Source organism: Mya arenaria, chromosome 13 (assembly GCF_026914265.1).
Source record: "Mya arenaria isolate MELC-2E11 chromosome 13, ASM2691426v1".
Lineage (NCBI taxonomy): Eukaryota > Metazoa > Mollusca > Bivalvia > Myida > Myidae > Mya > Mya arenaria.
The window spans coordinates 55749905-55766311 of record NC_069134.1 but is presented as its reverse complement, the minus strand read 5'-3'; the positions used below and the strand labels follow the sequence as shown (position 1 = coordinate 55766311).

General features: G+C 33.4%; 1 protein-coding gene across 1 annotated transcript in view; it reads right to left on the bottom strand.

Moving 5' to 3' along the window:
* LOC128215397 (orexin/Hypocretin receptor type 1-like) overlaps window positions 1-9361 on the bottom strand; it is a 90523-nt gene extending 81162 nt beyond the window's left edge. Inside the window, exon 1 of the mRNA XM_052922084.1 lies at window positions 9296-9361. Coding sequence (XP_052778044.1) covers window positions 9296-9361 — 66 coding nt within the window. The remainder of the gene's footprint in view (window positions 1-9295) is intronic.
* Window positions 9362-16407: the final 7046 nt, after the last annotated feature.

The following is a 16407-nucleotide window of genomic DNA, read 5'->3' as shown; positions in this document are numbered from 1 at the left end:
TATACCGTATGTACCAAACGTTTTATAAAGGGACTAGACACCATATGGTCCAATATCGGCAAATACAGTATTTCCTCAAAACAAGCATTGAAATATCAATGCGAGCTAGGAAGAGGCCTATAATACACCACTTTACATGGTTTAAATAATAAACGCAACAATCATGTTGCTTTCTCATCTGTGTTTCCCCGTTAAAAACAGCGCATAAAGGTTTACCAGTTTAAATCATATCTGTTTATGAGTACAGATACATATACCGACGCTATATTAAAACTTACTGGCATTTACGTGGAAGACAACCCCAGTAAATTCGAATTGGAAAAATGCGCAAAAACTGCGAAAGATACATGTGTCGTAAGCGAGGTAAAACATCAGTAAGTATGATTCAATACGTTGCACACAACGATGACAATTTTATGTCAGTTTTTTACAATTTTCTTGTTTTCTTGCAATTGTATCATCTGGTGTCTTGTCACTTTAAAATATATTATTTCGATATAAGCCAACAATTGAAAACTCCCATTTCTTTACTTGTTGTTTTTTGTATTTTTGTGAAATTTCATAAATATTCGTCGCATAGGAATCTCTTTGTGATTTGTGTGCCTGTGAACAATATTAAATGCAATCAATGTTGCCATTTTTTTCACAAGTGTGTATGTTTTAAATTTAGCTATAAAGTAAACCACATATATCCATTACAATGAACATAGTAACCATGGTGAATATCATAAAGCATCAACGTGCATATTGATGGTTTTGCATAATGCTTTAACATGTACGAACTTACAGCAAAAAAAATTAAAGGGAATTATAATTAGTTCCGATAATTTTAGACTGTAGATCTGAGGAACAAAAATGACCATTTTTCCTCAGTGCAAATTGATTCATATTTTTACTTTTTCGTTTTTAGCCTAGGGATGATACGTGTTTGGAACAAATTAGAGTAAGTTTAACTTACCTAGCGTTATACTTTTTATCCATTGATGTATATTCCATGAAACGTAATATGGTATGACAACGCAGTTTGTTAATTGTAAATTGCTTTAAAATAATTAATTATTAAAATTTTCATGAAAAGGACAACACATACAATACTTGTTCAAAATGCATTACAACGGTGTATGTTTTTGTTAGCATGCTCCACTTACCTGCATGTAGATAAACACCTTGCACATGGCGAGGCCAAGGAACCAGGAATGAAGAGCGTCTAGCATGATGGTGGCTGGTAAGCACACTACGATGACCAGAGAGTCGGACACAGCCGGATTCACCAAAAAGTAATTCGTTGCGTTGCGGAGGGATTTTGAACGCCAAACAGAAAAACACACCAAAAAATTGCCAGCTGATCCAACAACAAACACTAGAAAAAACAAGCTTATAAATATCCAGTGATAATACTTGAGTGTTATGTGCTCCCAAACAAACTCCATAATTTGGTCGTCGGTGTATTCGTAATCGTTCGTCATATTAGACGAATTTGTTGATTTCTTTCATGCTTTACGATAAAATATGGGGTTTTAACAGTGAAATAACAACAGTGAAAATATCAATTTGATATTTTCACTGCAAAATAAGGAGTGAAAATATCAATTTTCAGAACTACCTTTAAAATCCTTTGTTGTTACATGTACTTGCCTTGGTCAAAACAGAACACTGGACTTCAGTAAATTATGTCAAAAAATGTTAAAAAAAAAGAAAAGAAATATTTTATAAATTTAAATAAATATATAATTGGAAATTAACAACTTACCGTTTATTACCGGTTATCCCGTTTATCAAACATTTTACTGATCTTTGAAGCTGAATGTTCGAACATTTGCTTTCATTCCAAACAAATTACAGACAAAAACAACTGTTCGAACATAAATAAATTTTTATAGCATCGTTCAAATGTGTTTTGAACTGTTAACCGTTGTAGTACGTTAAATGAGCTTCCTGGAGAATTCACACAATAATTTACAGATAGATCCGATATTTTTTACCCCACCCACATCTCAAAATGTGTCAACAAACTAGCGTGGCATTTACTCCTCTTCTGGAAAACAAACATTTTAAAGCGAAACAGACTGGTCTCTGACAGTAAGATGACTGAATATTAACTTACTATAAAAACACGCGTATATGCAGTCTTAAACTAAGAAGAATGGTTAAAATCCAATGAGTATCCATTTGTTTTGCTAACACATTTGACCTTCCAAGTAATTTGGTTAAAATAAAAAGTGTTTTCATTATTTTTTTGAAACATTTGTGCACTAATAATACTTCATTTTTTTCTGTTCATAAAGCTTTGCAATAAAAAACGAGCGAATATTAAGCTATAAGAATGAATAGCAGAGAACTATTTCTCAGCAAACCGAAAGTAGAAAAGTTGACAGCTATAATTATGCATGAGGGGCGCCCCACGGGTAGCCGCGTAAAGCCCACCCTTTTCAAAAAAGGGGGTAATTCAGAAATAAATAAAAAAACTAATAAAACTCCGAAAATAAGCATAAAAGAAACAGAAAATGTGTTTATTTCAGTGTAAGATCGTATTTAATTTCACTCGTGATCATAAAAAAACTAAATATGTTGTTCTATGACACTCGTGAAATAAAATACGATCTTACACTGAAATAAACAAATATCCTCTATATATTCTCAACCATTTTTATTTCAATCCGATTATTTCACTGACGTTAAGTAAATTTGTTTTATTATAATGTTAATCTGTATTTTTAGTTGTTAACGTTTCCCTAAATAGTGAGCTGAAAATAATTCGACTGCATAAAACTTACTCGAGCATTAAGCATTGACCGTTCTTAATTTCCTTCTGTGATGTAAATGTGGTGTAGTAATTACAGAAATTATCCCTTTATCTATAACAATTGTAATACTCTACAAAACATATACAACTCTTTCTTTTTCAAAAATCTTCAAAACAAAAACAATAGCAAATATTTCAGAATTTTTGTATTTCCAATGTTCAAAGAGCGTTTGGTAATAGCATCAAGCCGACGCACAATTGGTATTCCTTTTTATATCGCGATAGAAGGTGATGCCGAATCAGCGTGTAGCAAAGTTATAGTCAAACCTATATTATACAAAGCCAATGTGAACTTGTGAAGATGCTTTTTATCTCCGTGGTTTTAGCCTTTTATGCTGTAATATTTATTTCCCAGCTTGAAGTAATTGCAAATAGTAGTGGATTATTGTTTGCCCTGAGGTGACCTTAAGAAGATATGTGATATCTATTACAGTTTTAATCAAGAAAAAATCATCTGGGAATACCTTTCCTGCAGCAATGGAAAATGCGGTATACAATTCGTTTCGCTATTAATTATACTTAGCCGTATCATCCAAATTCGTTTGCAATAGACAAACATATTTGCCTTTGCTTCATTATACTTCACTCAACGCATACACATTTGTGCTGAAAATTACTTAAACATGTCATTATTTTGTCAAAAGCGTTAGCCTTTCAATGTACTTCAACTTTATCTTTTATGCAATTTTTTTAACGACTCAGTTCATTGCATTAGATCATCTGTTTGTAGAAGAAATTTTATTGTCATAACATTTGTGTCGTTGCAGGCGTCGTCCTGTTTTCGTTTTAAAAAGTACACATATACGTTTCTGATGTCATGTCTAAGTTTATGACGTTAACGCGCCAAATTTTCAAGATTCGAGATGAAATTCATTTATGTTTTGTTTCTATGTATGTAAGATTTCTAACTGCTTCGTAACACCTACACAGCATTAATTAATTTAAATAAAAAATGTATTAATAGCTATCAAAAATATGTAAGCCTTTGTTTACCTGACTTTAACTTGTCGTATTTTAATATCACTGAGTATATAACGATTGAATAAAAAATGCGATTTCTAATAGGACAGTCCGGGAATTTTACGACTGCCCCTGGTATATCACACAACGAAGCAACGAAGTTGATGAAAATGAAAGATATTGTCAAAGAAAACTATTATGGTTCGGCGTCTTTTAGGATTGTTTCTTGTTTTTAAAATCACACCAAGGTTGCGTTTTTGGCTATTAGGCATGCCCGGGTTTTCATTGTATTAGTTAAATGAATAAACCGTTTAGAATTAAAACTAAGTCTTACTTTTACTAGACTTGTACGATGACATAAAGTTGTAATGTGTGTTTTATTTATCTCATGGCCACGACCTATTGTTTCATGTTAACGTCTTACAATCTCGTTTCTTCGACTGAGTTATCGTTTGGCCACGAAATAGTGGGACAATCAAAACATTGGCGGAAAAACATATCATTTCACGATTGTTGCAGATGGTCTCACACGTAACGAATTGTAGAATAGTTATCAAATTCTGAAAGGTATCAGGCTAATAAGGTTGGTTTTCAATCATTTATCTTTATTACTTATAATAACAAACTATACTCCGTCTGGTCTGTCCCCATGCTGATTTATGAAAAATTCGGCGAAAAGCAAGCCAATTCAAAAAAATGCTCTACTATTGACTAACACAATATCATCCGTTATCATTTATCGCTGATGCATTTTGACGGCTGAAACGTCTTCACATCGTAAGCAAACTACCTGTAGAATAACGTAACAATACGTACTTATATGTTTATTCTTTCACCAGCACAGACAAGAGCAAAGTCATACTATATGATATATTTTTCTTTTACATTGGTGAAATTATCTTTTAAGATCAACCTGAATGACTTAAAATACAAGTATAAATAGTCATTCTCAAATTTGGAGACTTTTAGTTTACGAATGACTGAATCTAATAACTTACACGTTATAAACGTGTATTACGCTAAGGCATACGTAGGTAAACGAAAGAACGTTGTTGTCGACAATGCCTTAACGAACTACTGTGCCAAAAAATATTATTCTACTTAGATAAAAAAAAAAATTCAATATAAATATTTTCAAAATGGCATTTTACTCGAATACTGCATCTTTTCAATTACACAAACTGTTCGAACGTTTGTAAGCCCCCACTCTGCAATGGAGTGGGTATAATTGCAACTGTCCGCCCGACCTTCCTTCTATATGTTCTCATTTTATTTTGTGCGTATCTCCAAAAGTATTTTAGCAGAAGTGATCAAATAGTACTTACTGTTTTGTAGTATGTATGCGATGTTGCTTTGTGCGGTAGGGGGCTTTTGAGTGTTGTGTTGGCTATTCAGTAAGCATTGTTATGGGCAGTTCTGCTTGTTGTGGCCAAATGACTCCTTCACGTATTGTTCTACTGACAATTGTTATTCCAACTCAAGTCAACTGCTCACTAACAAGCGATTTAAATTCTAAAATAATCTATGCGTTTTTTTGTTAACCATTAACCATTTGTTTTCGATAACAGCGGTAAGATAATTGTGTTTATGGCAACACAGACGGTAGTATATATTTTTCTTCTAAGTAAAGAACGTGGTTCTACAGTAAACCAGTGCAAAACAGGCTAATATGAGTATTTAAACAACATGTTTTATATGTCAGTTTGGATTGGGGATATGCTTATATTTGAGTCTTATATCATTTCATGTCATATTATGATATGAAATATGACTGAGATATAAAATCAGAATTGTATGAACGCAATTTAGCTAGATTGAAGTATATACCTGAATGGTAAAAAGTCACCGAAACATCAATAACCTGTGCGCTTAAATTTCAGACCAATTCTAAACTGTGAACTAGTGCTAATGACAATTGGATCGCTACCTTACCTTATTATTGAAACGTTTTCTTATTTTCATTCATGGATTTCTTTTTTTATCTGGGACTTTTGGCATGCGCCCATGATAGTGACAACGCACCTACTTATTAATATATCCAATTTCAATGTACATTCTAAAGAAGCCTGTCTTTCTAAAATTTGTTCTATTTATCCAGTATGTTTGCATTTTGATTATGATGAATTATATTTAATCTTAATTTTACTTGACCTTTTACTTTTCAACGCAAATGATACGTCATAGTGGTCTTCCTCATCGCCTTCGCGAGATGTCACTTAACATTTCAAAGCAGGTGTCATTTTCTTAACGCCAGAGGAAAATGAATTGATCACTGCATTTATTCCTGCTGTACATACATTACTGACAATTTGCGACATAATGCATGACACGGAGATAATGTACCACTATAGAGAAGCTTTGTAGGAGCGCATCCATTTCAAGTAACAGTACAAATTGATGTACGTCCGGAAGAATTTTAGTCATTGGATAATAAAAACAAGAGGCACATCAGTGCCTGTGCTCCACTGGCCAAAAGGTTCAAGCAAAGACCACCTAACAAACATTTTCGTCAAGTTTCAGAGAAATACAATCATCAATTTTTGAGGAGAAGTTATTTAAAAAATTTTTTTACTTTAATAGCTCTGGCTGCCATGTTGTGCAGTGGACCGAAATGATTTGGGATTTTAATCACTAGTTACTGATTATCAAAATATATTTATACAAGCAGCATTCAACACGCATCCACTTAGTCCTGCATAAGACCATCTTTTTTCACTTCTGATGTGATGTCGGGTCTTTTGCCACTCGCGACACGTTGTCGCTGTTTAAGATATAAGTTTTTCCTTTAAACTATAAATATCGACCCAAAATAATGCTTAAAAGTTAAACAATTAATAAACATTTAATCTGAATAGATTATGAAGCAAATATCTAACCTGAACAAGAACTGACGAGATAGAATCGACTTGGTGTTTCACTTACACTTTTCGGCCATTTAAGTTACTAAAAATAGCTGTTTCATAAACTTTCAGAATGTCACTTAAACGAAAATTAATTTTCAGTCTATATATACTTTCCTATGTATAAATGTAAAGGTTTTTAAATTGATCTTTTTGTGAGAACTTTATGCTTATATGTTTACTCATAAATTATTATTGTTTAAAAATTATTTAAAGATGCTATACGTGAAAAATTAAGACATTATTTTTTTTTTCTATTAAAGGGAGGTAATTCAGTAGTAAAATGTAATCAAAGCTATTAAAGCATGGCATTTCTTTTCTAACCATGTTGATATTATTACAGTCTATTCAAGCAAGATGCCTTTTGTTTTTACATAGTACCCATAGGTTCTGAAAAACAAGGAGCACTATTCCCAACAGAAGGATGTCACACCCTATCACTGCATGAGCATCATAATAAAGAAATGTTTACTCAAACTGCAAGCTGCTCAATTGAAATAGGTATTTACCTCAAGCATACAGTTTTATAATGTGGCAAAATAGTCGGACTACTAGATTGTCATTCGGACTAGTAAAATATGCCATTATGCTAGTCCAACTGGCTAGTAGGTTAAAATGTTTTTCGTGAAGACTGCGGACGAGAAGTCCTTAAAGGTTTTTCTATTTTTAACTCTCGCAGCCATGTTGTGCAGCGGACCGGAACCATTTGGGCAATTTTGATTAAAGGGCATCCCGATGAACATTTATGTAAAGTTTCATCAAAATCTGATAATCGGTTTCTGAGAAGATGTAGTTTAACGTTTTTTTCTATTCTTAGCTTTGGTGCCCATGTTGTGCAGCAGACCAGAACTGTTTGGGCTATTTTGGTTAAGGACTACCCAAGTAACATTTCTGTCAAGTTTCATTGCAATACGATCATCGGTTTCTGAGGAGAAGTCGTTTAAAGGTTTTTCTATTTTTACCTCTGGGGGCCATCTTGTGCAGTGGACCGAAACCGTTGAAGCAAATTTGATAAAGGACCATCCAAGGAACATTTCTGTTAAGTTTCATCAAAATCTGATCATCGGTTTCTGAGAAGATGTTTTTTAAAGGTTTTTCTATTGTTTTTGCCCTGGCAGCCATGTTGTGCAGCGGACCGGAACCATTTGAGCAATCTTGGTTAAGGACCACCCAAGGAACAATTCTGTCAAGTTTCATCAAAATCTGCCTATCCGTTTCAGAGGAGATGTCGTTTAAAGATTTTGCTATTTTTAGCTGTGGCGGCCATATTGTGCAATGGACCAGAACCATTTGAGCAATTTTAATAAAGGACTACCCAAGGAACATTACTGTCAAGTTTCATCAAAATCTGCCTATCCGTTTCAGAGAAGATGTCGTTTAAAGATTTTGCTATTTTTAGCTCTGGCGGCCATATTGTGCAATGGACCGGAACCATTTGAGCAATTTTGGTAAAGGACCACCAAAGGAACATTCCTGTGAAGTTTTGTTAAAATCCGCTTATCAGTTTCAGAGGAGATGTCGTTTAAAGTAAAAGTTTACGCACGCACGCACGCACGCACGCACGCACGCACGCACTCACGACGGACAATCTGTGACGACATAAGCTCCATGGCCTTCGGCCAGTGGAGCTAATTATTCGTTCAACAGTGCACCGTTCGTTTTTATCAATTGTATCACGTATATCATGTATTTTATAATCTTAATTAATTTATGTGTTCATATATGAACAACTTCGCTTACAGCACCTTAAAAACTTAAAAAAAAATACACATGTTTTCCATAATCTACAATTTAAATGCAATGAATACATAACGGACAAATATTTAACTTCCAAATCATTTTTTTAAAAAGTTTTTTGCGATATGATTTCATTTATACAAAAACCTTATTTTTAACAATGCTTTTGTAGCCGTCGACCCCGCATCTATTTCAAGTAACAGGACAAATTGAAGTGCGTCCGAAAGCAATTGAGTGGAAGGGGAATACAATTTAATCGTACTGCATTAAACCGTTCCTTTTTATCAATTGTATGTTAAATAACTTTATAGTTTATATTCTTTCTTGCTTTTGAAAAAAAGAGTTGATAATCTACTATTTCAATGCACTGTTTACACAACGGACAATCCTTCAACTTCCACTTAAATGAATTTATGTTTGCTGCGATATGATTTTACAATAATTTATTTTAAACTGATTGACTTAATCATCCACGATGGATTTATAAACAATTTAATAGTTTACCAAGAATTCCTGTAAATATGCTCTTGTAATCGTCGATCCAAATAAAGTTTTTTTAAAGGGAATTATAATTAGTTCCGATAATTTTAGACTGTAGATCTGAGGAACAAAAATGACCATTTTTCCTCAGTACAAATGAATTCATTTTTTTACTTTTTCGTTTTTATCCTAGGGATGATACGTGTTTGGAACAAATTAGAGTAAGTTTAATTTACTTAGCATTATGCTTTTTATCGATTGATGTATATATCATGAAACGTAATATGGTATGACAACGCAGTATGTTAAATGTAAATTGTTGTAAAATGATAAATTATTGAAATTTTCATGAAAGGGACAACACATACAAAATGCTTTACAACGGTGTATGTTTTTGTTAGCATGCTCCACTTACCTGCATGTAGATAAACACCTTGCACATGGCGAGGCCAAGGAACCAGGAATGAAGAGCGTCTAGCATGATGGTGGCTGGTAAGCACAATACGATGACCAGAAAGTCGGATACAGCCAGGTTCACCAAAAAGTAATTCGTTGCGTTGCGGAGGGATTTCGAACGCCAAACAGAAAAGCACACCAAAAAATTGCCAGCTGATCCAACGACAAACACTAGAAAAAACAAGCTTATAAATATCCAGTGATAATACTTGAGTGTTATGTGCTCCCAAACAAATTCCATAATTTGGTCGTCTGTGTATTCGTAATCTCTCGTCACATTTGACGAATTTGTTGATACGTTCTCGACCATTTTTATTCCAATCCGATTATTTCTCTCACGTTAAGTAAATTTGTTTTATGATTATGTTAATCTGTATTTTTAATTGTTAACGTTTCCCTAAAGAAGTGAGCTGAAAATAATTCGATTGCATTAAACTTACTCGAGCATTTAGCATTGATCGTTCTTAATTTCCTTCTGTGCTGTAATTGTGGTGTAATAATTACAGAAATTATCCCTTTAGCTTTAACAAATGTAATACTCTACAAAACATATACAACTATTATTTATTTTCAAAAAACTTCAAAACAAAACAATAGCAAATATTTCAGAACTTCTGTATTTCCAATGTTCAATGAGCGTTTTGTAATGGCATCAAGCCGACGCACAATGAGTATTCCTTTTTATATCGCGATAGAAGGTGATGCCGAATCAGCGTGTAGCAAAGTTATAGTAAAACCTATATCATACAAAGCCAATGTGAACTTGTGAAGATGCTTTTTATCTCGGTCCGTGGTTTTAGCCTTTTATACTATGATATTTGTGTTCCAGCTTGAAGTAATTGCAAATAGTAGTGGATTATTGTAATCCCTGAATTGACCTTAAGAAGATATGTGATATCCATTACAGTTATAATCAAGGAAAATCATCCGGGAATACCTTTCCTGCAGCAATGGAAAATGCGGTATACAATTCGTTTCGCTTTTAATTATACTTAGCCGTATCATCCAAATTCGTTTGCAATAGACAAAGATGTTTGCCTTTGCTTCATTATACGTCACTCAACGCATACACATTTGTGCTGAAGATTACTTAAACATGTCATTATTTTGTCAAAAGCGTATCAGCCTTTCAATGTACATCAACTTTTATGCAATTTTTTTAACGACTCAGTTTATTGCATGCGATCATCTGTTTTTCAAAGAAATTTTATTGTCATAACACTCGTGTCGTTGCCAGCGTCTTCCTGTATTCGTTTTATAAAGTACACATATACATTTCTGACGTCATGTCTAAGTTTATGACGTTAACGCGCCAAATTTTCAAGATTCGAGAGGAAATTCATTTATGTTTTGTTTCTAAGTATGTAAGATTTCTAACTGCTATGTAACACCTAAACAGCATTAATAAATTAAAAAAAATATATTAATATCCATCAAAAATATGTAAGTCTTTGTTAACCTGACTTTAACTTGTCGTATTTTAATATCACTGAGTATATAACGATTGAATAAAAAATGCGATTTCTAATAGGACAGTCCGGGAATTTTACGACTGCCCCTGGTATATCACACAACGAAGCAACGAAGTTGATGTAAAAATGAAAGATATTGTCAAAGAAAACTATTATGGTTCGGCGTCTTTTAGGATTATTTCTTGTTTTTAAAATCACACCAAGGTTGCGTTTTTGGCTATTAGGCATGCCCGGGTTTTCATTGTATTAGTTGAATGAATAAACCGTTTAGAATTAAAACTAAGTCTTACTTTTACTAGACTTGTACAATGCCATAATTGTGTAATGTGTGTTTTATTTATCTCACAATCTACTATTTCATGTTCGTCTTACAACCTTGTTTCTTCGACTGAGTTATCTTTTGGCCACGACATAGTGGGACAATCAAAACATTGGCGGAAAAACATATCATTTCACGATTGTTGCAGATGGTCTCACACGTTACGAATTGTAAAATAGTTTTCAAATTTTGAATGGTATCAGGCTGATAAGGTTGGTTCTCAATCGTCAGTCTTTATTACTTATAATAGCAAACGATTCTCCGTCTGTTCTATCCCCATGCTGATTTATGGTAGAGTCGGCGAAAGGCAAGGCAATTCAAAAACATGCATTTCTATTGACTAGCACAATATAATCCGTTATCATTTATCTCTGATCCATTTTGACGGCTGAAACGTCTTCACATCGTAAGCAAACTACCTGTAGAATAACGGAACAAAACGTGGTAATATGTTTATTCTTTCACCAGCACTGGCAAGAGCAAAGTCATACTATATTCTTCTTTAACAATGGTGGAATTATCCTTTTAGATCAACCTGAATAACTTAATAGACAAGTATAAATTGTCATTCTCAAATTGGCAGACTTTCAGTTTACGAATGACTGAATCCATTCACTTACACGTTATAAGCGTGTATCACGCTAAGGCATACGTAGGTAAACGAAAGAACGTTGTTGCCGACAATGCCTTGACGAACTATTGTGCCAACAAATATTATTCTACTTAGATCTAAAAACAAATATTTCTATCATTTTTATTTTTAAAAATGGCATTTTAATCGAATACTGCATCGTGTCAATTTCCCAAAACTCCCGAACATTTGTAAGCCCCCACTCCGCCATGGAGTGGGTATAATTGCAACTGTCCGTCCGCCCTTCCTTCTATATGTTCTCGTTTTATTTTGCGCGTATTTCCAAAGTATTTAGCAGCAGTGATCGACGTGTGCATTACTGTTTTGTAATATGTGTGCGATGTTGCTTTGTGCGGTAGGTAGCTTTGTAGTGTTGTGTTGGCTATTCGGTAAGCATTGTTATGGACAGTTCTGCTTGTTGTGGAAATATGACTCATTCACGTATTGTTTTATTGTCAATTGTTATTAAAACGCAGGTCAACAGCTCACAAACAAGCGATTTAATTTCTAAAATACTATATGCGGTTTATTGTTAACCATTAACCATGTGTTTTCAATGATTGCGGAAAGGTAATTGTGTTTTTGGCAACACAGACGGTATTATATATATTTTTCCTCTTAGAAAAAAACGTGGTTCTACAGTAAACCAGTGCAAAACAGGCTAATATGAGTATTTAAACAGCATGTCTTATACTTCAGTTTGGATTGGTGCTATGCTTATATTTGAGTCTTATATCATTTCATATAATATTATGATATGAAAAATGGCTGAGATATAAAATCAGAACGGTATGAATGTAATTTAGCTTATTCACATGGGTTAAGGGGTAAAAAATATTGGTGAGTTATATTTCGGATAATTTCATTTTGGCTAGAATGAAATGACAGCATTTGATCATGTTTACTCAGACTAGAACTTTCAGTGCTAATGACAATTGGATCGCTACCTTACCTTATTATTGAAACGTTTTCTTATTTTCATTCATGAATTTCTGTTTTTATCTGGGGCTGGTTTTGACATGCGCCCATGATACTGACAATGCACATACTTATTAATATATCCAATTTCAATGTACATTGTAATGAAGCCTGTCTTTTTAAAATTTGTTCTATTTATCCAGTATGTTTGCATTTTGATTATGATGAATCATATTTACTCTTAATTTTACTTCACATTTTTACTTTTAGCGTTTTTAAACGCAAATGATACGTCATAGTGGTCTTCATTTTCGCCTTTGAGAGATGCCACTTAACATTTCAAGGCAGGTGTGATTTTCTTAACGCCAGAGGAATATAAATTGATCACTGCATTTATTCCTGCTGTACACACATTATTGACAATTTGCGACATAATGCATGACACGGAGATAATGTACCACTATAGAGAAGCTTTGTAGGAGCGCATCCATTTCAAGTAACAGTACAAATTGATGTACGTCCGGAAGAATTTTAGTCATTGGATAATAAAAATTATTCGTTCAACAGTGCACCGTTCTTTTTTATCAATTGTATCACGTATATCATGTATTTTATAATCTTAATTAATTTATGTGTTCATATTTGAACAACTTCGCTTACAGCACTCTAAAAACTTATAAAAACTACACGTTTTTTCCATAATCTACAATTTAAATGCAATGAATACATAACGGACAAACATTTAACTTCCAAATCATTTTTTTAAAAAGTTTCTTGCGATATGATTTCATTTATACAAAAACCTTATTTTAAACAATGCTTTTGTAGCCGTCGACCCCGCATCTATTTCAAGTAACAGGACAAATATATTTAAGGATTAAAATTCGACATGTTGCATTTTATCGGGGTATGGTATGCAATGGGGCTGTTCAAAATGGGTGGAGTCCGAAGGACTCCACCAACATTTTGAACTGCGCAATTGCTTACCATATGTTGCATTTTATCGGGGTATGGTATGCAATGGGGCTGTTCAAAATGGGTGGAGTCCGAAGGACTCCACCAACATTTTGAACTGCGCAATTGCTTACCATACCCCGATAAAATGCAACATGTCGAATTTTAATACTTATATTTACATTCATTTAAATCTACATTTCTGCTAAAATAAATTGATTATTCAAGAGCATTTTCTCTTTTCTTTCTCTCGTTGTTCTCAACGGTGGGTAAATTAGAACAGCTATCGTAACCTAATTGTATACGACAATAAATGCACAGATAAAATAGTTCCATATTTATATGTTTATTTTCTATCTTTTCAAGGTCAAGAATATTATGAATACGTATTTTTGCATACAACGTGTGTTTTCGGTCCGTTATCGTGGTGTATTTAAACGCAAAAACCCGGGCGTTTTCGGTAAAAACGGTCATTATTCAGTAAATTCATGTGCCGTTAATGCCCGGTTTTTTGTTTTACATATGCGCTTTCAGGGCCCGCATCATAACAATGAAGACTGAGCGACCTGGTTTCTGACCGAAAGTTGGTCAACGATGCAAACTTTTGAACAAAAACATATTTTAGAATATATAATGTAGCTGCATACAAATACCAAAACAGGAAATAAACCACAAAAGTCATATAACTTACATATTTTCTGCTGAGTTGTCTTTTCCTGGCAAGCTGATGTGTTTACCAAATAGTTTTTTCTGCAGTTGTTTTGACTATTAAAAGCACTAAATTATGTCTAAAACGATGTCTGAACTCCTCCGAACTTTTAGTTATTTCTGTCGATTTTATTCAGAACATACGACTTATATGGACATGATTCCACTATGTCGTATGCAATGAACAAAGAAATTTCAAATATTTTTTCTCTGATGCTGAAGATGCTGTACATTTTATCAAGAACATGTTTACAAAATTTTCAGGCTTAAATTAGTTATCAAAACAAATAATGGTTAAAGTAGGACTGCATAGGTAATTAATTGATTACCCAATAGGTATTGTGTGTAAATAATCCCAGTAATCCAGTCACTTTTCGAAAAACAACACTTTCAAAACGAATGAACACTGCAAAAAATGGCGTCGAAACAAAATGCAGCTGCCGAGTTATGTTGCGGCCCGAATCGAGCTTAATGTAAAACTTTTTCAATAACATCACTCATTACGTCATACAAGCACCCATTATAGAGGTTATTTTGAACTAACTGATTTTGCATTTTCGTGACATTTAACAGCATTTTTAAACACAAACCTTTCTTCAACTGTTCCATCCATCATGAAATTATCTACATTAAAATCAATCAAATAATCGTTGCTTATTTTGTTTTAACTGCTTTACTGCAGATTACAGTTTTGCATGTTGCCAATAAATGTACTACGATTTCATTAAAAAAAATAGTTCCGTAGTAAATATGCCCCGCCCCTTGGTATTATTGCGCCCAATGACAGGACAGAAGTATCGAACAAACGCACCTGATATCGATGGGAAATGCCATTGCACTTTATACAGAAATAAAGTGCAATTGATAAACAACAACCATCGTTAAGGAATGAAGTGTGAATGTAAATATATATATATATATATATATATATATATATATATATATATATATATATATATATATATATATATATATATGTATATAGCTGATAGAAATTGACTATATAAATAGAAAACCCAAAGCCTTAAATATTTACACTATAACCCTCCTCAATTCTCACTACCACTTCGAGGAATTCCGAGAGGGTTTCAGACGATTGTCCCCTCGCACGCCAAATTTGAAAGGCACAGGTCGAAACATGCGACAGCCGCCTGAAAGAATGCACATACACATATTTTGAAAATTCTAGTTAGAGTTGATTATCAATAAAAAAAAATTTCGACTTGTGACAGAGTTGAATAATGTTTAAAAATACCTGAAATGTATATTGCGTATGTTTCATAAAATATATAACATTCATGCATCATCCTCCATTTGTTTTAAAAGAGCAGGAACCTTAACCTTAATTGTCAGAATAGTTTTAAGTACGAAGTTTATTTCCTGATCTATAAGAGATATAAGATAAAACGTAGGCCATTGACTTCATTCTCTATCACGAACCATTGCTTGAAATATATTACCCCATCTATCATAACGGCATGGTGACCACATTGAATTTCATTAGTACCTCTCAGCTTGATTTATTTCTCGAGTTAACTTTTCTATATAATTTTGGTCTTTAAAGACGTTCTCAGTATATACCCAATAACCAGTGCATTCATCGGATTCACCGCAAGTTGCTGATAGCTTTCCCACTCGAAATAACAGTGAGAAGCGAATGACATCAGGAAAAAAATCGCTATTCTAAGACTGATATATTATCTCTATATCTTATAATTAAAATTGTAAAATAGTTTTCAAAAAATAATACCATTTTCCCTGTATAAGGTAAAAAAGTTAATTTGCCACAAATGCAATGCCATTTTCAGTCTCAGGAGTCCAATTTTATTAATCATGTCAAATTGGCTACCAGACACTACTTCATGCGATATATTAGGGTCACATTTATTTGGTTTGTGAGACAATCCGAATTAAAAATATCGTTTCATAACACTCCTACATCCTTAAAGGCACAGGAGCTATTACAACATGTAAATATCAAAAGTAAATTTTAAGCATTATGTTTTGTATTTTCATATGCCGCTGAAATATACAAATCGTTCCCGCCATGAAACACCTGATGAGCATAC